At 40.0% G+C, this 23,256-nt stretch overlaps 1 protein-coding gene across 1 annotated transcript; it reads right to left on the reverse strand.

Moving 5' to 3' along the window:
- Nucleotides 1-12,034: 12,034 nt before the first annotated feature.
- GJA1 (gap junction protein alpha 1) lies at nt 12,035-19,348 on the reverse strand. Its single transcript, XM_010173897.1, has 2 exons — nt 19,114-19,348; nt 12,035-13,446 (listed from the first exon to the last, which is right to left on the reverse strand). The coding sequence occupies exon 2, from the start codon at nt 13,428-13,430 to the stop codon at nt 12,285-12,287; it is 1,146 nt and encodes a 381-aa protein (XP_010172199.1). The 5' UTR covers nt 13,431-13,446; nt 19,114-19,348; the 3' UTR covers nt 12,035-12,284.
- Nucleotides 19,349-23,256: the final 3,908 nt, after the last annotated feature.

Here is a 23,256-nt window from a genome sequence, read left to right on the forward strand (position 1 = left end):
TTATTCCTCACCAATCTTCTGCACATGACCCAGCTTTTTCTTCCATTCAAGGAATGTAATTTAAAATAGATTTAGACTCCTCTGCATGGCCAAGCATGATGCCCCCTGGAATGTACAGCTTATGCGTAATTGTTTGGTTTGGTTTAAATAAATAAATAGCATTAAAATCTAATCATGGAAAGTGTAGCTGTTAAAAATAGACTGAGGTAGCACTCACCCAAAGCGTCAAGAAAAGATATGCACAGGACAGATTCTAAAGGCCGATTCATCAAGTGCAGGAGCAACCAGACAACCAGTGCTGGCGAGGTTTCAGGCACGTAAGCATCACCGCTGAGTCTCTCCACCCTGCAGCAGGAGTTTCCAGCAGGCGTTAGACCTGTTTTATTTTTTTTTTTGCACTTCAACCACCTGCTTTCCCTTCAATCAGATTCTCCGTGGGGACACAAGATCCTCATCGAGCTACCTGTGGTGACGCTGGCACTCAGCATGAAAACCACCGCCTGCAATATTTCTCCACCTGTGAAGCAGCTGTTTAAAAATGAAGCAATATTAGAAAGAACATTTTTTGTTTGTTTGTAGCTTTAGATGTTGAGTTTTGTCTGTGCCACAGTAAAACCTCAGTAAGCAAAAGATGTCATGAATCCAAATGGCAAAGACAGTTTCTGTCTCAAATTTTTTCACCTTGTGCCCCTTTCTGCTTACTTTGAGTCATTAGCCTTAAGCATGAAACTGTTACCATTCATGATTAGGACATACAAGGTAATCAGGGCATTTAATAAAAAAACTTGCAAGACATTTTACATATCAGGTTCCATGATCAGGTTGAATTTTGAGTTCTTGTGCATATTCATGGATGGAAAAGAATATTCCCTCTGGTGCAACATATTTTGGATTTTCCAGTATGTACCATGGGAAGAGACAAGAGGGCTGGCCATGTTGCATCATGGGACCTTTAAAGTTGCCTGGAACCCAGCCAGGAGAGCTTACTCCACACAGCAGCTGCCGCAAAGACCTGGGATAGCTTTTCCAAATGAGTGCACTCCCTTTCCCACTAACATTTTCAGCTGGAGTTCCACTGAATTCTATTTTCCTTTTTGCTCCTACAAAATCAAATGCCTATGGAAAACAGAAAACTTTCTGATCAGCTGTACTCAAGTGTACCAGGTTTTTTTGGTAGTTGAATTTCTGTCTATATATTTTTGACAGACAAACGATGATGCTGTCAGTAGGGATGGGATGATAGACAAGGTGCTCAGCCACCTGCTCCACCTGTGCTGCACAGACAGCAGATCAGTTCATGCATCTGCTCTTGAGCCACTGGGTTACAGAGAGATTTGGTTTAAATTATTACTGATTAAAACTTGCTTTAGAGTACTGATTTACACATGAAAGATCCACAGGAACTGATCTTCCTGCCTTGAGGACCAGGTGGACAGCCCAGAGCAATGACTGTATCCTTTCTCCAAAGGTGAGCTCTCCCTGTATCTTAGCTAAGCCTAGTTCTGCATAACACTAGTCATCTTCCTGTTCCCAAACCTTACAATTTCCATATATAAGGCAGACAAGGGATGGGAGTACAATCAGCATTTTTCAGAAAGGAAATCCAGCATTCAAGGTCATTCAGTCACAGACTGGAGATTTCCTGAGTCCTCTTCCAGTGACCTGTGGTCACTGCTGTTGGCTCAGACAAGTCCCAATTCAGATGTTAAATGTCATGGGTGACATCAGGTCATCCTGAGAAATTTTGCTAAAGACTTTAGAAAATGTATGTCCAGTTCAAGTTTTTCAGGAGTGAATAAAGGAAGTAAAAAACCCCTATTATAAATATGTACATTCATGATGAATGTTGCCTAGAAAAAGCTACATAAGACTTCCAGTTCATTCACTTGCAAATTTATTAAAGAAATCAAGAGCATGCAGGTGTCAAAAGAATCATTTCTCTGACACTCTGGTTCTAAAAACTTGCAAAATGAATCTTCCTCCTTTGCCCAGTACATCTAACCATTAACAGATCAATCACTCAGTTTGCATGCTGCTGCCAATGGCCTATTTACATTTGATAGGGAATGCCTAAAAAGCCACAGTGTGAAAAGCTCATCTGAGTATGGCCCAGAGCAATGGAAAACAGAACAAAGGAGAGAAGAACTAATGGCATTTAAAGGCTAGATGCCACAGAGCACATATGGGATCCACAACTGTAAGTAAAACCTAAGAGAAGGAGTAGTGTGGAAGAAGACACCAGACAGGTCTGCTGTGCACAGCAGCCCAGTGCTGTTAGGTTTATGGCTGGACTCAATGATCATAAAGGTCCTTTCCAACCAAAACAATTCTATGATTCTATAGGATTCTATAAGGTCTCGGAGCCAGCAGCAGCCCGGGCCAGTGACTTCTGGGGACTCAGGGCAGCAGGCTGTGACTGCTCCAGCCACAGTGCTGTGGCACTCAGCCCTGGCCTGCAACATTACCTTCTTTGTTGGGCACAATGAATCAATCATAGTGTCATTGGGATGTGGGAATATTGCCCCTAGCTCTTGGGCTGGCTGTACCCCTGGATAGTTGTACCATGCTCAGCCAGGCAGGGTATGTCTGACTACTGAGTGGAGGAAAAAAAGGAAGCAAAGACAGATAAATAACAAAGCGGAGTCAAAGGGGGGGTCCAACAGGGAGTGAAGTGGGAAAGTACAGCTGCACAAATGGTTTTGAAAATGAGAAGCCTGAATGTGGAAAAAAAAAGAAGAATATCTTCCCTCCTCATACACTTGTACTGGACAGCAAGCCTCAGTGTGGCTGTATACTGTTCAGCCGAATTGTGAAGCAACCCATATTTATCTGCTGATATAGATATTCATATGCTTCAAAAGAATGTACTGTCAGGGGCAGAGAAACTCCATGAGTTTCTGGAGTCTCTTAAGCTCTGAGATTCTCACCTCCAACACCTTCCACACTGTAATCTCAAATTCAAAGCTCCTTTATTGTTGCATATGGGAAGATCACAGAACACCTACTATAGTGCAACTCTTTCCTTCCAAACACCCATTTCCCGGTTGTCAACTTTTTTTCCTACACCACCTCTCATGTAGCTGTGCCTAGTCACTCCCTTTCCTTCCTCCTGCTCTGAGACCTGCAGCTCCACCACTGTAAAAATAGCTGGCGTGGAAGGCTAAATTATCTTGCTAGAGAACTGAGACAGCTGTAGTTGCTTGAAATGTGGAAGGACTGCCCAAATGATTCATCTTGCTGCTCTTCCCCAGCCCTGTTCTTGCTTTGCTGCTTTTCCAAAACACTATTTCTTATTTGCAGATAGCTGGTTTTTGTGGACATCCTAATGAAACTGTCCTGATGCACCATGGGAAAGAGAAAAGGAAGCTTTAGGAGGTACTTCTCATACTCTTGAGGTCATCTGCTGACTTTTCCTTAAGTAGTCCAGGAGTAGCTAAAAATATGCTGAATATAACAGAGAGATAATATATTTTACCTAAAGCAAGTGGAATAAGAAGTAAAAATAAAAAAACCTCATTCTGATATATGGTTATGTTAATGGTTTTGTGTGATAGTTAAATATAACAGAGAACACTATTTTTTTAATACTGATCTTAAAATGGAGCAAAAATCAAGGCATGTGGATGCATGTGTCTATTAACTTTGTGGGAAGCAGAGTGACTTCTGTCTGATCACAACTTTTGAAATCTAGGCTCAAGATTATTCTTCAGATGACCATTAATATACACTATGGTTCTATGGTTTAAAAGGATATCCATTAGCCCTATTAGATCTCTATAAAAAAATATTTTTGGAAAAGGCAAATAAAGCACATCAGCCTTTCTGCTGAGAAGATACATGTTGGTCAGCATACACATCTGGGGAAGAAATAAATCATTAAAGTTCAGAAATAATCTATGTTTTCTTTATCCAAAATGTTCTGTTCCTTTTCACTGTTATTTTCATCAGATTGAATGGGCTGCTACTGCTCTTTTTTTTCTTATCTTTTCTTAATGGTGTAGTTCTGAAAAGGCTGTTGCACACTTATGTTGGGATTGTAATCTCCAACAAATGCCAAACTGGTTTAAAGAGAAAGCTCCTGAATATTCACAAGGACCAGTTGTCACCATACTGGAAATACCTGGAAAATACTATCATATTTAAATTGTATTCAGCTGGATTGTCAATTGCCAGTGGTGTACTCCAGGTAAGTTGCTCCCCTGGAGTCTCACTAAAGTCTGTGGAAACATATTTGTATGTTATATTTATTATGTCTGCACCCCTTTTGGCTCCATCAAATTAAAGCTTTTTTAATAATAATTAAAAAAAAAAAGATGATTGTATTCTAGTCGCATGAAGATGAAGACTTAATGTAATTTGATAATCTACCTGTGATCTGCTGCCAGCTTGACTGAGACATAGTTCAAGGTAAAATGTGTTTAGAGATCTGAAGTAGCAGATTACCAGCAAAGAAAACATTCCTGTTTCCTTATCTTAGGGAGACTGGCTTCCTGCTAGCTGTGGATCCTCCTCCTGCATGAAGTACTAAAATACCCTTGTCCTGTCTTGCAGTGATAATGTATAATCTCTGTGGCTGTTCAGATTCCCTTTATGGCTCCCATAGTGGATAGTACTGGAGTTCATGCAGTATCATAAGAGATGACTCCATAGCACACTAATTATATAGGGTTTTTAAAGTACTTTGAAGATGAAAAGTACTGTATCCATGCAAGGCCAGATATTATTATTATTTATATAGCATATATAATCATTAGTGGAAGCCTAGCTTCAAGTCCCTTTGAGACTAAGGTGGGAGGAAAATTTGGACAAACTCCATGTCCTTGCATTTTCACTGCATCTGGTTAAGGCAGATAACTAGCATCCTGAGCTCCTCTGCTTTCTTCCTTAATTATAAAATACTATGAAAAAGAAAGTGATTGAAGCAAATGTGGACTTCTATGAGATGAGACACAAAATGATTTTCTAAGCTGTCAGACGAAACTTACTTAGAGTAGTTAACATCTCTGAGATTCATTCTGAATGAAAGTAATAGAATGAATTCACTCATTCTGAATGAATGAAATAGAAGAAACACCAACTTGCTAATTAATAGATATTTAATGGAGTAGGAAGTTCTAAGATATTTGAGTGCTCCTTACCACATAATGCAAGGAAAAAATAATCTCTATAGAAAGCTTTTTTAGTACAAAGCATTAACTATTTGTTGCATAAGTTATATGCAGAAAAGAAGTGGGTGGTGGGAGAAGACAGCGGCATGGGAGGAGTGGAGAAAAAGATGAAGGAGATTAACAGGATGTTACAGCTCCCAGCTGAAGCCCCAGACAGGATAGAAGAAGGATGAATTTCTACAGTTATCACTATAATTCATGCAAAAATCCTTTACACCTTTACAGCTAAACTTTTTAGGACAAGGAATGGTGATTAACTAGTTTGCCTTGATTCTACAGGAAATCCTACGGGAAACCATCCAGACCCACTTTCTCTACTCTCACACCCTTTGACAGCACTAATTGAACATCCACCACACCACCAAGGGATTGAGCGCTATAGTGCATCCAAGTCCACAGAGCTGGGGAGTACCAACAACCAAAATGGAGGCAGAAGATATTCCTCAGAAACTACCCTAGACCTCAGCAAGTCACACAAGGCCCATGGGTTCATGGTTGAATCCTTTGTGCACTCCTGAAATAAAACTGTAGGGACCTGAATAAAAGAAGGTACTAAGTAAAGCTCAGAGCAGGGTTTTAATCTCACGACACTCCATAGAAACTCCTTGTCCTCAACAGAAAATCACCAGGTCAGACCAGGTAGGATTCTTGCCTGAGTAATACTTCTCCTCCACACACAAAACCCAGGTAACAATCTTACAGTTGGCTATATATTCAGCTTTCAAACAACTATGATGAGTCTCCCAAATATATGGCAGAGCACTCCCAGTGAAACACTTTGAAGTAATGATGCATAGATAAAATGTAAGGAAATTCAAAGTGTAAGCAGAGCCTGTGTTTGGAAGAGGCCTCCCTGTGGAGGGTGTCCTATTATATGTAAATACCACTGAGAACAGCATGCAAATATGGTCATTAGTGAATCTTTGAACTTTTCCAGAACAACTTCAATTTTGAGCCAAGCTACTTCAACCTTCAAAGGCAGCAAACTCTATGACTCAGCAGAAGCTGAGACTGAAAATGCCTGTTTCAGCAAGGACCGGTGGTTTTAAGATGCTAAAGTATCCAGAGGCTTTTCTAATCCCTTAAGCTATTTTCCATGCTGTTTTCCTACTCAGTTAGTTGAAGACATGTAAAAGAGAACTACTGCATATTCCATGATTGTACTGTTATGCTATCAATTGTAATTGTATATCCTTACATATTTGGGGCTGCTTATCATTTCCCCTACAGAGTTTATATTATAGATGGAAAAAGAGGGAGGAAGAGGAGGATGCAAAGACTCCTACTCAAACAAAGCTCCCAGAAGAGCTAGTGAGAACAGAGGTACATTCAGCAGTATGGAAAAACTGCTCAGGTGTCTGGGATATGAAAAACTTTCCAAGAAGGATGAGGAGAGGCAAAGTGAAGATTTCATTCCTCAGCTGTCCAACACAGCAGTTAGATGCGTGTTATATAGTATTCTTCCTACATCCTTCCCTTATGTGATTCTGTGTAAAATTTGACATGGACATCACATAAATTTATTTCATTAAATTTACAGAGTTCACATCTGTTTGTAAAAAAAAGCAAACCCTTAGATTCCTTTTCATAAACTTGCCTCTGCACTGAATTCTGGTAACAAGAAAGTTGTGAGGAAATAGTAGGATTACGCATATTCAAGTGGTCACCATTCAAGACAGTAGCTTATACCCATAAGTTTTCCCTTTGCAGTTATATCAATGAAAATTAGATGTCATAATATCTCTTTCTGGATCCAATCTGTTTGTGTCTGAAATCGAGAGGAAGTTTTATATTGATTTAAATGACTGAAACCCTGGAACTCATGTGAGTAGTTTCTGTCAGTTCTAATGGGAAGAATGCAACTGCGGTCTAAGTTTGCTTCAAGGAGCAATTTAAATGTCTGAACATTTTCCCTTTTATACTAGTCTAAGCTCACATGTCTCATTTTGTTATGCACATTTCCTCAACATAGTAGCAGACACCCAGTCTTTTTAAATGATGGGAGAGTCCACAGACACCAGAAAGCCATTACTTTTCGGGTTGACTCCCTGTGTGTTACTAACCCAGTACAGCCTGTCCCAGACCCTCTGTCCCTAGCTTCTAGCGCTGTGCTTCTTCAGCACTTAAAAGGACATAATGCAAAATGATCACTGTAAAGACATGTCTGTCTTTGCTTGAGATGCCTTTGCATTGCAAATTCCAGCAAGCCGGATGCAGCATTTTGGATACCATGAGAAAAAAGTGAGGGCAGCCATTTTGGAGGCAGTTGGTTTTACCAGATTACTGAGCAGCTGTACCTATTTAAACAGTTTCTAGGCATAGTACCCGTACATAATGCTTACCATGTATACATGCACAGTGTCTATATTGCTTCATAGAGGCTCCTGGTAGTGCTGTGCATTAGGAAGTATTTAAGACAACTTTAAGACAAGCATTCTTTTTTGTGTCTATCAAAGTACCTTTTAAATAAGTACAGGAACCCATAAGCTCTTCCTGTTTCAATCTAGCACTGTGCCAGCATCATGTAATTTTCATCTGACACACTTTCCAGGACTGACAGAATCGGGGTGTGAATATGTCCTTGGGCACAATCAAAAGCACGTGGTTTAAGTCAGGGAAATGCAGTCATCTCTTTTCAGAGCTGATCTTATAGCCCTGTGTTTCTGAAGCTATTATCTTAGAATAAATTAGAATAAAATGGAGGACCCTTATGTAGTTTCAAGGGACTGAACTAGACAATACATCTAGGTAGTGGTTTCTCAGACATGGATTATGCTTCTGACCTTATTGTCTCTGTTGGCAGCAGAAATGAAAGCAATTCAGGAGTAGCTTCAACAGTTCTGTACCATCAGGGGATTGCTTTTTTATCCAGATAAATCCTCAAGGGCCATGCACCCCACCTCAGTCATCAGAATCCTCTGGCTGATCTAACTGCAAATGGCTGGAGTGAATAGCACAGAAGAAAAGGAAGACATCCTCAAGGAGATTATGGTCAGTCTGACCATTTGTATAATACACTGCATTAAAAAAATACTGTATACCAGGGGTAGTCTACTAGCTCAGTAGAAAGCCAAGTCCTGCCAGGTTTGTCTTGGTAATAAACAGAGAAAAAGTTCTACAGGAGGCAGGTAAATCCTATTTTCTGCCCTATTTTGTTTAAATTCTGGAAAAGGGAGCAGTAGTAATCATGGAGAAATTACAATAAGAATTAAAAGTAGTCCTGACCCAGTGGGGTAGAAACGGCCACCACTAAAACTGGAGGAGGTTTTGATCTGACCAGAACTCCTCAGACAAGAACTGAGGAGAACTCAGAACTCAGAACCAGAACTCCTCATTAACCAGCCAGGGTAACTTCAGATCTGGATTGACTCCCAGATCTGAGTTGCAAAACTCTACCCCGACATCACTATTTTTTCTTTTCTTGAATCAATACGAAGCAGCAGACAAATTCTGAGGGAAACTCCAGCAGGGTGGTAAAGCACAATCTGGCTAGCAATGCTGTGTAGTACAGCAGTGCCGGAGGCAGCCATGGTTCTGGCATGATGAGACAAGTACATTATTTAAAAATGATTGATTTCAGGAGCGTGACAGGTACACTCACAAAGCTTGTTCCACTTTTCTCAAACTATTATTGTAGTGTCCACTTTAAATATGGAAATTTCATTTCTAAGTTAGGAAATAACCTTCAGTGTATGCTTACTATTTTAAAACAACTTGAAATTACATGGCCTGCATATAGATTTTAGGATGTCTGTAACTTGCCCTTCTAACTTTACTCTTTACAAACATTTCAAATCACTGGTGCAGGGTGGGGGCCTTAGGATGAATTTGCCTTTTTTTCAAATTCTATACAAAACATTGACACAAATTACAAGTTACACTAGCATTGTATCACACATTTTTTGTCAGCTGCAGACAATGCAACTGCTGCTGCAGAGATGCACTAGGCTAAAGTGTATGAATAACTGGATGAATGGCACACGAAGTTATGTCCCTGTGATAATTCTGAAGTGTGTAAGAAATACACTCCACAGAAATAAATCTAGGTGGGAGAAATGGCCCATGGAATGTCTTTGCTTTACACATGACACACGTGCATCACCACCAAAAAAATCACTTGGAGAGCCTTGGTACTGAAGTACTAATTTAGTTCAGTTGTCCAAGATGCCCTGAGGAACCGAGTCCATAGCTTGGGACGTACCTGACAATCAGCCTGTGTAGGAGACACTAGATTTTGTCTTAGGGCGAGCCCTTCTCTGGGTGTTTCTGTACCCACCTTTCCAAGGGGAAAATGCTTCCTCACAAAATGCTTGGAATGCTCTTTCCTTTATACAGACCAACTAGGACAAGCCAGCTTAAATGTGACTCATTGTTATTATGTAAAAAATACTTCAAGGAGTCACTCCTTGTGCTGGTGCTTGTGTAGTATCTCTCAGAGCTGTAAATCCACTACCATTGTCCTCCTTATTTTTACCCCTTCTTTACTAATAGGAACGGAGAAAACTTGGGCGTAAAATTATCAGCAAATTTGAAGGTAAAAAGCTGTATGATAACTGCACAACCATTATATCTTGATTTTTCAAATAAAAAAGGAGTTGAACAATCTTTTCTTTAGAGTCCAATGCTGGAACTCCAATCACTGTATATCTTCCCTAGTGACAGGGACCTAAATGGTGAAGCAGTAGAGAGTATGTGAAATCCCAGCCCTATCAAAATCAGTACCTTTCTCCCATTAACTCTGAAGTAATGAGGATTTCATTCCAGAAATTGAAAATGACTGTCAGTCAAGCAATCTGATTACATGAGGAAATGTAAACTAGAAGCAAGGATTTCATAATGTTGAATCTAGGCCATATGTAAAAATTGCTTGGAAAGTAACGTGATAGTATCTTACTACTGTCTTTTTTATAATGGATTGGAAATAAATATGTATTTTCTGAGGCTCATGGCAAGATTTGAGTTACAGTAGTTCATGCTGAATAAGACTTTGTTCCAGGAGTGGCACAAACAATGCTTGTGTTTTCAGTGTTTTGAGGGTATCTGAATCTGGTCCTGTGAAATTTCAGTCCAAAGTAAATCCAGATGTATTAAGTCAAGAATACTGCTGAAATGCAGAGTGACTGGGGAAAAATGAAGAGGGAAGGAAGGAGTTTGGATTATAAGACTGAAACAAAAGATACATGGACATATAAAACAGTAAAAGACAATTCAAAAATATATTTATACTAAATTAAAACTTTATTGACTAATGTTCTCCAGACAACATGATCCAATGGACTATGGTTGCATACATGCAATGAAGTTGAACACAACAGTAGTTTAACATGGAATGTCAAACAAATTAATATCATGTATTAAATGAAACAATTTATCTGTGTTGCTGCAAAATGAAACCAAGCTATGTATCTTCTTGGTCAATCTGTGTTCAGCTAAGAGGCAATGCATTTGAAGAAACTGGTAGATTTCTTTAGCATATATTTCAAATAAATTAGCTAGAATTGTACTCTTCTAAAAATCCTTTCAACTTCACTTGCATTTCAAACAAAATCTAAGTGTAAACACTAAAGTTGCTAGAGCCATCTAGAAAGACTTAACTGTCAAACTCAGAGCAGACATTACAGTTCAGTAAATGTGAATATTTAGAACAAGAAAAATACCAGTTACTGCAAAAGTCATGTAGGCATATTTTATTATTAATCCAGCACAAAGCATCTCTTCTAAGTTTCTCACATGAAAGACTAAAGCTTGCTTACAGTACTACATCTTCTATCATTCAAGCATCATTATTACCTATCAGGGAGATTGGTAGATCACCTAATGGGTCTTTTTCACTTCTAACTTCTACAAAAGAAAATCATTCATGCCAGCAAGAACATGGTTCACTACATCTTGGGCTTGATCCTGTAGCCTTTGTTCAGGCAAAACTCCCACTGTCGTAAAAGAGATTTTCCAGAGCAAGACATCCAAGATTAGGCCCTTTTTCTTTTTTTATTTTAAAAAAGCATCCATTTAGGATACATGGAAAATATTCTATAGAATTAAAAAAATATAATGACATGTGCTTCACTTGCATTGAAGGAATCAAAGAATGTAAACACCATAGTGGCCCAAATCTTCACAATATCCATGAGAAAGTGTCAACTGCAAGTAATCTCTGTGCGTTTATTTATCAATGTATGCTTCTGAGGGTCTATACCTTTACCTCCACATCCACAGACATATGTACACCCTTAATATACATTAAGGTGTGGTAAAATTCACTGAAGGCAGTTGCTTGCCCATCTTAACATTTAAATCTGCAAGTGGCAGCAAACTGGGTTTTACATTATGCTAATTAGACTGTACGTGAGCAGCAGGACACAAATATTGCTGTGGAGAAGAGAGTGTGGTTGCTGGTTCTACAAGTGTGGAGCCATCCCACTTACGCACATCACAAAATATACCTGCGTGAAGGGCTGGAAAAGCAGGTGAGCACTTGGTGGGCCATGTCTGAAATTTTTAGTTGAATGATTCAAAGGCTATGGATTGCCCTCACAGGAGCCTTTCGACAACCTGGAGGACCATGTAGGAAAGTTTACCTTCAAAGTGCAGTTTCTAAGAATGGAATGTTCTTGACAGGGAAATGATCAGAGGCAATTCTGGACTTTTTTGCTTGTTGAATAGGAAAAATTTTTTCATCTTCAGGCAGCGCTTCACCCTGACAAACGTGAGTTCAGTTATTATTGGGTTTAAGTATTACAGAAGATTCTTTAGAAACAAACACAATAGTACACACATACACATACACTCAGATATTTACAGCCTTTCTAGAAAAACAACCCCCCACCTTAGTACTGACTACCTAACTTTTTCTTTTTTTTTTTTAAAGTATTTAAATTCTTTTAACCAGCTACATTAAATACCAATGTGTACTGTACCACCCCACACCAACCCCACATCCCCCCTCAAAAACAGCAAGTATTTTAAAAGTTTGTTTGCTTGTTTGTTTGTTTTTATGATTGTTAAAATCTCCTGCTTGAGACTGCTAAGTACCACCTCCACTGGAACAAGATCAGCACTGACTGCATCTTCCAATGCACGTCGTTTCATAGTTGAGCAAGTACTGCAGCTAGAAGCTTAGATCTCCAGGTCATCAGGTCGAGGCCTGCTGCTGGCTCGGCTGCTGGCTCTGCTTGGAGGCCTCTGGTCCACAATGGTGAGGGGCTGCAGCTCATGTCCCGATGCCAGTTTTTTAGTGTTCTGGTGCTCATCGGTGAAGTCGAAGGGCTGGGCGTGTGAGTTGGAGATGGTGCTGCCAGCCTGCCCCATTCTGTTCTGCTCCGCACTGTAGTTGGCCCAGTTTTGCTCGCTGGCTTGCTTATTGTAGTTACGACAGGAGGAATTGTTCCTGTCTCCGGTAACGAGCTTGTACCCTGGGGGAGACATGGGAGACAAAGGGGCAGTTGGTGAGGAGCAGCCATTGTAATACGCATATTTAGGGGAGCCACAGTCTTTGGAAGGGCTCATGGTACCGCTGTGGGAGTAGGGGTCGGTTTTTCCTTTCACACGATCCTTGACACCCTTGAAGAACACATAGAAAAGCTCGATGATGTTCAAGGCAAGAGACACCAAAGACACGACCAGCATGAAGAGGATGAAGATTGTTTTCTCAGTTGGACGGGAGAGGAAACAGTCCACTCTGTGCGGGCATGGATCTCGCTCACAAGTATAGATGGCATTCAGGCTAAACCCATAGATGTACCACTGTATCAGCAAGAAAGCCACCTCGAAGACAGATTTAAACAGGATGCTGATGATGTAAGTACGGAGCAGTCCCCCACGCATCTTCACTTTGCCATGCTCTTCAATCCCATACTTGAATTTCTTAATTTCTATTTGCTTGAGGTGCATATCCACATTCACACCATCATTTTGGACCACCTTGAGCTCTTCCTCTCTTTTGTTCAGCTTCTCTTCTTTCCTCATTACATAGAACACGTGTGCCAGGTACAAAAGGGTAGGTACAGACACAAATATGATCTGCAGAACCCAGAAGCGTACATGGGAGATGGGGAAGGACTTGTCATAGCAGACGTTCTCGCAACCGGGCTGTTGAGTGTTGCACCGGAAAGCAGACTGTTCATCTCCCCAAGCGGATTCGACTGCTGTCCCCAGTAGCAAGATTCGGAAAATAAAGAGGACAGAGAGCCACACTTTCCCTCCTGCAGTAGAATAGGCTTGAACCTTGTCAAGAAGTTTTCCCAAGGCACTCCAATCACCCATCTTCACAGGATGTTGGCTAAAGAAGGACACAAAGGAGAAAAAAAAATAGTGATGATTAAGACAGAGCTTTAATATCTTTGATACACTAAATCACAGCTGAATCTGGCTGTGGAAGTACTCAGGGGTACTGCCTAAATATGCCAGGAATAAAAAAAAAGACATCTCTTTCAGTGTGGATTGCTCACAGTAATTTTTACGTTCACTCTTTAAGAAAGTAAGAAAGCAAACCATAGTATAACCTAAATACAAAAGGCTATACTAAGTTAATGTTAGGGTCAGATACCTAAAATTTTATTATTGCAAAATGTGTGTCATTTTTCCTACATTAAATTGAGCTCTTGCATATCAATATGTTGTGTGTAATACATTAAAGAGTATAGTTCCTAATGATGCCAAGTTTATGCTATACTTAAACATTAGTATTTGCAGCACAAAGATCAATGTTAGTATTCTTTACCTATACTTTTATGAAGGAACCAAATATAGTAAATATATGAAGCACAGCTAAGCTCATATAACCACATCGGTGTAACCAGTTTCCTGTTTATCTGTGGCTTACTTGATTTATTGTAGTTTCAGCTTTGTATTTGCATCTTTTTGCATTCAAATTCCTTTTCTTTGTTTTGAAAGGAAAAAAGATTTAGCAAAAAAAAAAAAAGGTAAATGAGCTCTTTCTGTTTTTAAAGCAACTCCTGGCGTGCAGTTTGCATTCCAAGTGTTGAACACTGCAAGTTTATATTGCCTCTCTCAACTTGACTTGAGTTTTAAAGTGCACATTTCTCGGACACAGGCAGCTTCTCAGTGATAACTGGAAATACACAGGATGACATAACAAAAATGAAATCATTTACTTGATGTTCTAGATTCCTAGGAAAAAATAAGTTCACTATAAGATTTTTATCAAGTGGGGAATGGTAATCTTAATTGTATAAAAACTTACATTTTACCTTGCCCCACATGAACAAGCATGTGAAATCAGGCACTTAAAAGGAAAAATAATCACGAAGCTTCCCTTTTAAAGCAGATGCTGCTGGGTATAGATATTTGTTCCGTGCATGCTGAGTAATCCCTTCCTGGTATTAATAGTTTTGATAATGTCCAAATTATTTCCTCCCCATCGCATCATGGATATATTCCCTAGTGAAGGTCATTTATAGAAAAAGCCCTTTTTGGATAATTCATAAAATAGGAAATTTTAGCACCAAGGAGATTTTCTTTCAAGAAGCAGTGAGTCACTGGAAACACAAGATTACAAGTCTGGTAAACTAAATCATAACAACAGATGCCAAATAAAAGCACACTATTCCTGCCATCGGAAAGAGTCTGAGAGAATAATGGGAGACAAGTGTTTAAAGTACTTGCTCTGATAGCTCCGAGATTCCAATTATCTTTGAGCCCTTGCAAAATATCCCAGGGCCATTTCTTCAGTCCGCTCAGTCAGCTTGCCCGGAAGTTCACCTACTACAGCACACAGACCCTTCCTCATCTAATTAGGTTTTCACATGAATGAAGCCCCATCAAAAGATCAGGTCTGCTTCTGACTTTTACATCTGGAAGCCTCCACGGGGAGAAGCAGACAGGGTGTTTATCTCTGACACATCTCCCTTCATCCATCCCCAGCCTTAGCCCTGCCCAGGAAAGGCAACTTTGTCTCTACGGGCTGGAGGTAGTAGAGAAGGAATCGGGCACAGGAGCACGGAGGTCTCTGGAAAGTCTGGAATGAAATGAGACCACGTTCCTCCTCAGGCTGGGATTGTTAAAACAGAGAACAGCCTGTAACTACACAACACGTGAAGTTTGTTTTAAAAGCAAGCAATTTGCTCCATGTCCTAGAAGTGGAGGTGGACAGAAGGAGCCTTTTTCCAGTAACAGCTTCTTGATTTAATTAGTCAGCTTTCTGATTATTCAAAACTACTACATTAACAGACTTTCCTCAGACTGAATGTATTTTTTTACTGTCTAAATGTTATTTCAGATTGAAAGTTTGATTAAGAAAACAGAGGACGTGTTATTTCTAGGCCGTTATGTGTTGTTTGTTTTTTAATTACACTCCACTCTGGCCCATTAATGCAAGATGATTTACTTCAGTTTTGACCTACTTAATCCCACACCTGAAATATTTTGAGAATTTACTACCTATTTTTTAATTTGCTTCAGCATGCAAAATTGGTAAGTTTCATTTATGTCCTCTGGCAATATAAACTCCAAGAGGAAACATTCCATCCTTGAATTACTCATACACAGTTTTGAAAAGCAACTTTTTTTTAAAGAGATCAGTTACACGCTAGCCTTTGCTAGTGATAAAAAACCCACATCAATTAAAAACATTGTACTGTTAATCAGATAACCTCGTGGCACAAATATATTATTCCTTTGCTTAAGTGGATTCTATTGCTTTATGAAATACAGTACTTTGTTTTGTTGTAGAGAAAATTCATTCATCAGATCTAACTTTTTTACTTTCAGGGCACTGAAAGACCATTTTATTAACTGATTACAATATCTGTTTACTAGGTATAAAAAGAGGGTTTGTATCAAGCAGTTATTTAAGTATTCTAGGTTTGTAAATAGTTTGAAATGGATGGATGATAAACTTTAAAAATAGTTCTTCAGCATTCTGGACTTAAACTTTTTTTGACACTTCCAAACATCTTAAATGAGTCCCCTGAAAGGCACAGGTTGACCAGACTGATTGGTAAAATTTCAGTACTTCGGGAATTTAAGGATATGGCTGATGATTGCATGCATTTCATGAGTTCTTATTATTACTTGACAAGATTATAGCCTTTTTCTGAGATGGACTAATGCTGGCCTAGTAAACTCTTTAAAAGGTTGATTCGTCCTACTATGTGTGGGTAAAGACAGGAAAAAAAGCCATAGAGCAGCAGGAGATATGACAGCATTCATCTGCATGGGTTTTGGATGACCACATATATGAGAAATTTGATTTGTAAGCCACAATTAAGAAATTCTAGAACTGTTTTTTATGGACAGCATTCATCATATCATCTGCTTCGTATTTTCCAGGAAGAATAATGCAAATTCAGTGCTGTGGTAACATGCCCAGGTCTGACTACAGTGTTAGAAGGTCACATGCTAGTGGATGGGAAGAGCAGTAAGGGTTAGAGTGGGATCTAAAATGGGATTTTGCAGCTGAAGCAGTTGGGAAACAAGCCAAAGTTTTGGTTTTCCTACCTTTCCTGCCTTTTTCTGTGTGCTCACACGCACATAATTAGCCAACAAAAGAGAAAATTCTGGACCGTGAACATCAATCAACTTGAGTATTTCCCAAAAGCAACCAGCACTGCAGAGAAAGCAGATGAGGTGTACAACCGATGGGGTTTGGATGGGTTGGAATAGGGAAGGCTACTTTTCTGAAATATTACAAAGATCATCAAATGTCTTCCAGACATTCCCCTGGGAAGGTGTAGTTCTTTTGTAGCTCTGCAGACGAGCTTCAGTTCATTTTATTCACTGGACAAAGATTACGCACTAAATGGTTGCAGTAGCTAGAATTTAAAGTGTCACAACCATGTGCTTTTTTCATTGTCTGCTAGTATTGCTGGTAGTCAGATACCAGAGGATCTATCCCATGGCCTTTGCCGCTCCTGTGTTGTGCCCTCTCCACCTGATTTAATTCTAAAGCACAGTTGCAAAAGGACCCAAAGCAACCATAAGCACTTTCTCAGACATTCTCTAGTTGTACAAGTCAGGTCTACCCTCTGTGTATACTGCCCAGATTCATCCCTCTCCTGACTCGCTTTGGAATTAAGAGAAGAAACACTCAATTCCCTGAGGGGCCCAAGGGCCCTCTGATGCTTGTGGATTTTGAAATCTGCATTTCTAAAACATACGTGTGGCATAAACAACAGACCAGGTGCCTCCATGTGAGATAAATTCAGTGGGTAGCATGAGGAGGAGATACCAGATACTGGGGGAAGAGCAATATATCTCATGAAACAGATAGATTGCTCAATGTCATCTAACCTTCCTTGTGCCCACAGGAATCCTTGGCCTAAACCAAAGTTAATTTCAGAGACAAATAAAATTAATGTTTTGGGCTTGCATAATATGAGAGCTGAGATAACTTTACAGTGTTTAATCTGTTTGTGCTGCAGAGTGTATAAGCATTCAGATTTATTTTGCAAATCAAATCCCTTGTGTCCCTCTCTTCCCTCTCCTGAATCCAGCCTGCTGCTCACCCTTCTCCCATTTGTATGCTTGTTAGGTATCATGGGTCAGCGCCAGTGTTTGGCTTTGAAGTTTTTGAAGGAAACACTTCAGTAAACATCCCAAAGACTAGAGGCTTAAATTCTGCAGTGTAGTGTGCTGTCCAGATGTTAAAAATGGCAGGATGAAAGCTTCACTCAAGTCCTCCAACTTGCTCCTTATGCACACATGCACGCACGCGCGCACACACACACACACACACACACACACACACAGAAGTCAGACACAAGGTGTCTGTAGCCCATTTTTCTCCCCATTTCAAGGTGTTTTTGTCATAAAACTCGCATACAAAAATCTAAGTATGCCACTTCACGAGGCTTGTTGTGAAGGCAAAATGTGAGGACACACGTAAGCACACAATATTCTTGTTTAAGAGGAGAACGTGTTACTCGATAGGACAGACTCTGTGCTTCGTCTTTCAGCTGAAGACTCTTTTTCCTGCCTCCTCGTGCTGTTCTTTAACCACTGGCAAGCAGCAGGCAACAATCACTACTATAAGGAATCACTCCAAGCCTTGTAATGTAAAAAACTTTTTAGTTCTCCAAGAGATACTGCTTAAGCATTTTTTCTTCTGTATTTTGGTATTTAAGCCTTCAAGGTAATGTAAAGGGAATGTGTCATATTGGGATTATGACACATACTGTGGATATTCTTGCACAGTTCTTCCTAGACAACTTTCATTTATATCCACCCAAGACTTTCACAGACATTGCCAACGTGGTAAGGCATATAATGATATCTCACATTCCTTCTCTAAAATCCCTTGCCGAGGTTGCTAAAACAGAGTAACTATATACAAACTAGGTTAAAAATCCATAATCCACGTCTGGATTTTATCACATCTATTTTAAAAGAAAAGGAGAAAACTTATCAGGAAGACCACGTGAAAGTCACCACTTTAGTAGCTGCAGCATTTAACAAAGCACCTAATTAAGAATGTTGCTCTGCAAAAACTATTAGGCATCAATCAAGATTTCCATATGAAAGCAAAATGTGTGGGACAGAAGTGGGATGAGCTCAGGACAAGGTTACTAACTTCTGATGCAATGTCGGTAAAGCAGAAGAGACTGGAGAGCACCTCATTTTTTTTCTTTAAAGTAGCTCATTTAGTCTCAGGCAAGGACACAGAGGAGTGATTTCAACCAAACACGAGCAACAAGTCTGCAACTCAGCTCTGTGCTTGCAACTTCACCGCAGCTTCTCTCTCAGTAGAACAAGGTTAGAAGTTGTAAAAGTGTAGTATCTGAAGGAATGTATAGAAATATGACCAAAGAAAGCAAAGAATTCCTACCAGTTAGAACTCAGCACATTAAGAGAACTTAACTTTTACAGATGTATATCTTTAAACAAGTTCAACCCGCAGCACAGTATCACAAAATTCTCAAGGTGAAAAAAAAGTATTTCCAGAAAAAGTGATACACAAAAAGATGAAAAAGGAAAACTTTCAACTTACCCTTGCTGATCAGCAGTGAAACTGGATCAGAATACTTCTTTGGAGGGTTAAAGGAAAATGGAAGAGCACGTTCAGGCACTCAGACCTGTCTATTTAAACTTTAAAAGTCTACTGCTGTTTTGTATTTTTCATCCTTCCTTCCCCACTAATGAAAGAAAAGTGCTGATACCTCGTAAAAGTTTTTTCTAACTTGGAACACTGGGAGAGCTTTTAACAAGTTTTCAAGCCTCTGACTGTGAAAGAGGAGGGGAGAAGGAGGGGAGGCAGCCCAGGAGGAGGGGCGCGCTGCAAATGGAGAGGAGGAAGGTGGGGGAGGAGGGAAAGAACTGAAGGCACAGCAAAAACCAGCCCGGGGAGGAGGATAGAGTGAAGGCGTGAAGGTCCACTCTTGCTGATGTAACAAAACAAATAGAAGGGCAGTCAGCAACCACCCCGCACCCACCTGGTCACTGAGGGCACCCGGGTGGCACTTCATCCAGATACTGGCTTGCCCAGGACGGATGAAGCAACTTAGCGCTCTGGTGTGCACCAGGAGTTTCACTGCAGGGAAGGGGAAATATGCGTGAAAGGGATTAATGGGTAGCCAGCATGAAACTCCTGGGTGCTGGGGCTGGACCGCAGAGCTGCCCTCTCCATTCCCTACTCGTCACCACATAGGAGAGGAAGCTCTCTCAAGCCCTTTCTGCTTTTTGTTGTGAACACAGCTTTGTTTACTTAGGTCTGCTTCCTTTACGTGCACACATGAAAGTACACACCAGGAGCAGCGTGTTTGTTTCTACAGGAGATACCCATCACACATTTTTTTATTATTATTTGTGTGTGTGTGTGTGTGTGTGTGTGTGTATCTCACGGGAGAAATGAAGAAATGATCTCACATTCCAGGAGACTCTTTCCAGGAAACTTCAGAAAATAAAGCATAGTACAGATAATCAGTCTTCAATAGTGAGAAGAAATGCCCCTAATAATTTCTGAGTACATTTTACAGAATAAAAGAATGCTCCAAAAGTTATATGTTCAATTAGAACAAAACTAGTTTGGCTTTGCTCCTGACCAGTCCCTGGTCAAATACTTGAAAAATGCCTTCTCTGTAGAACAGATATTTATTTCTCTGCCTGTGTTAAGCTCCTCACACATGAAGTCCAAACTGCATCAGGAATTGGTCTTGTACTTATTTGTGTCATCATGTATCACTGCTTAAGAGCTTCTCTAGAAGAATTCATGGTTAGATATTTCTCAGTGAAGTTTCACATTTTGGGTTGTACCAGGGTCATTTAGGTTTCAATTCATGTTATTCTCATGGGCTACTCCTGGGCTCAGTAGCATGGATGAGCATTTTTTGCTCTTTAAAGGCTATAGAGGAGGAGAGACCTCCAGCAATGGCCATTGAGAGGCTCTCAAATAAAGGTCCTCTTTACAGTTTCTTCTTGAAACAATGAATGTTACACTCTACAACACAACCTAGATATTACTCCTCATTTTTCACAGCCCTTACCTACAGTTTTTCAGCCAGAACTCCCCGAAGAAGAGAACTAAGACAATATCTTTATAAAAAGATACTCATCAGGGAAACAAAATCTTTATAGAATAAAGATACAAAGCTGGGACACAAACACGCAGTCCTGGCTCTTGCTCTGGAGCTGTTTGTAGCGGACCACACTACCTCCTGTTTGAAGAAAAGAGCTAGTACACTACAACTGTGCACTTTCCATTCCCCTTCCTCTGGCTACAGAGAGAGATGGTATATTTCCCTAGCTTGCCCTTTCCTTTGATAGTAGCTGTTAGTTTTGACAGCTTTTTTAGTTTTTATAGTTGCCCAAGCCATGTGTCAGAAAAAAACCTTTCTTTATGTTCTCTGAGTGTTGTTTTATGGTTGCTTTTTTTCTTTACAGCAAGGGAGAAATGGAGCTGTGTGTTTAACAGGCTGTGGGTCCTTCTTGAGAATTTAAAAATTGCAATATACAAGAGCATTCCACTGCCCTCATGACTGTGGTATTGGCAGTGATCAAAGTACACATAACGCTCCTGCTACTGCCCCAAAAAACACTGGTTATTCTAGAGCAAAGTACAAAATACTAACAACATAGCTACGTGTGTGTTGATGCTTAGACAATGAAGATATTTGGGATTTCGGATGTGTTGGTGCTGAAAAAGCTGCCCCTTAGGAAACCAGCTTTATGGCAGGGAAAAAACCTTAAATTATAGCATGCTATCACACGATGCTATCGTTCCCTGTCAAAGCCAGTATTATCACACGGTCCAACTTGCCCGATCTTGCATTTTTCCGTGTATCTTCCTGTATAGGCTTTGCAATTTTTCAAGCGTTTTTTTTTTGTTTTTTTTTTTTTTTAAAAACAAGGACCAATGAGAAGTATTTCTCCACTTAAATAAACAAACAGTATTTGTGAGAAGTCCAACACTCTTAAAATCCACTTTGTAACACTAAAATATTTGTTAGTAACAAGAGAAGAATAATTTTGCAGCAGTAATAAGCATAACACTTGGCTTTGCTACAGCATTATCCACAAGAAAATGGGAAGTAATTCAAGTGTCCACTGTGATACTGTGTAGAATTAGGAAGAATTATTATTAGTCCTGATAACAGTGCTTTGGAAGTGTCTTTTAGAGTTTAGAAATGTCACCATGATCACGTTTCACAGCCTATTACCAAAAGATATTCAGCTTCAGATAGTGCAATGATCTACCATTTCAAAAAGTTACCAGAAAGTCTTACACTCATTTGCAGTGCAATAGAAATACGTTTTTCAGATTGAACAAATGTCTTCACACACAGCCCCTCTTCAGCTGAAGCAGTCTTCAACAGGAAAGCACGGGGGTGTCAGACCTGAGATATTTGCAAGTCTGTTCTTAATTACAGACTAAAAGATGGGCATGAAGATCACAGCTAGATTTGAATCCTTGTGCCATGGAGCACAGATTCTTTTTACAGAACAGAACACCAAGATTTTGGAGTCCAGAGCTCTCTGGGACCTATATTGCCATCCACTGACGTTTTGCCTTTTGGAGCAACCAGTGCAGTCTCATGATGCAATCTTTTAGCGTGGCAATGCTAGGACTGCAGAACCTGTTTCTCTTTGGTTTGGCAGGCTACAACACAATCAGTAAGAGCACGTTCACACTGTGACCCAGATGCAGCACTGGAACCCAGGCTCCATCAAGTGCATCTCCAGGACTAAACCTGAGGGTGACTTCCATAGGATTTCTGTCCACTCTCTACTGAATCCTCAGCCGAACCAGTGAAATCATTCAGAGACCTTAGCGCTGTTGCTGCTGACTTACCAAAGGGAATTGTAAATTGGATTATTTAGTACTTACAGCCTTTGACACAGATTCACAGTTAATACAGAACTCAGTCCACTGTTACCTTTCTGTTATTACCTGGACATAAGTACAGAACTCTATACAGAAACTTTTTCCTCATATCACCTCCAAATACTTCCTCAAAAATATTGTAGTAACCTGATTTGCCAGGAAAGCCCTAGTGAATGTTTCATTTGGAAGGCTCTCCAGTCCTTTGACTATTACAGAATTTCTCATTTATACCAGTTGGGTTCATGGTCTACTCCCAGTTACAGGTGTCTGTGATTTACAGAGCTCTGAAGACAAAGAGCAGGTCTTCACTTATTTTTAATTTGTTTGCAAAATTCACTTCCAGTACTCCCATGCAATGCACTGTGTCCTGTGCAATTCAAAAGAGGAGTCTGTGGGCTCAGTAAACTGAATATACAGTAAACCAAGATGAACATACAGATGCAACAGATTTTCTTGGGTGCCTTTCAAGGCAGCTGTGCAGTCACCCACGTCTCTGGATGGCACGTAAGCTTCAGCACGTTTTCACCTATATCCCTTCTCACACATTTGGCTTTAAAGACAGACTTGTGAATAACGCATGTCCCTGTTTCATGTCCTGTTGAGGTAAAGCTTCTCAGAATGTCCAAGGAACAATAATGCGGTATTTCTTGATTACCTAAGCACATAAATGTGCAGACTAATGATTTTTTTTTTTTTTTTTTTTTTTTTTAAGCAGCCAGTGGTTTTCACTTGTTTAAGGAATTTACATCATGTAGAAATATAGCACAGCTTTGAAGTTGCTGGCCACAGCACTTGGACTTTCTCTTAGCTGGA

The sequence above is a fragment of the Antrostomus carolinensis genome, unplaced genomic scaffold, assembly GCF_000700745.2.
Source record: "Antrostomus carolinensis isolate BGI_N321 unplaced genomic scaffold, ASM70074v2 scaffold14400, whole genome shotgun sequence".
Classification (NCBI taxonomy): domain Eukaryota; kingdom Metazoa; phylum Chordata; class Aves; order Caprimulgiformes; family Caprimulgidae; genus Antrostomus; species Antrostomus carolinensis.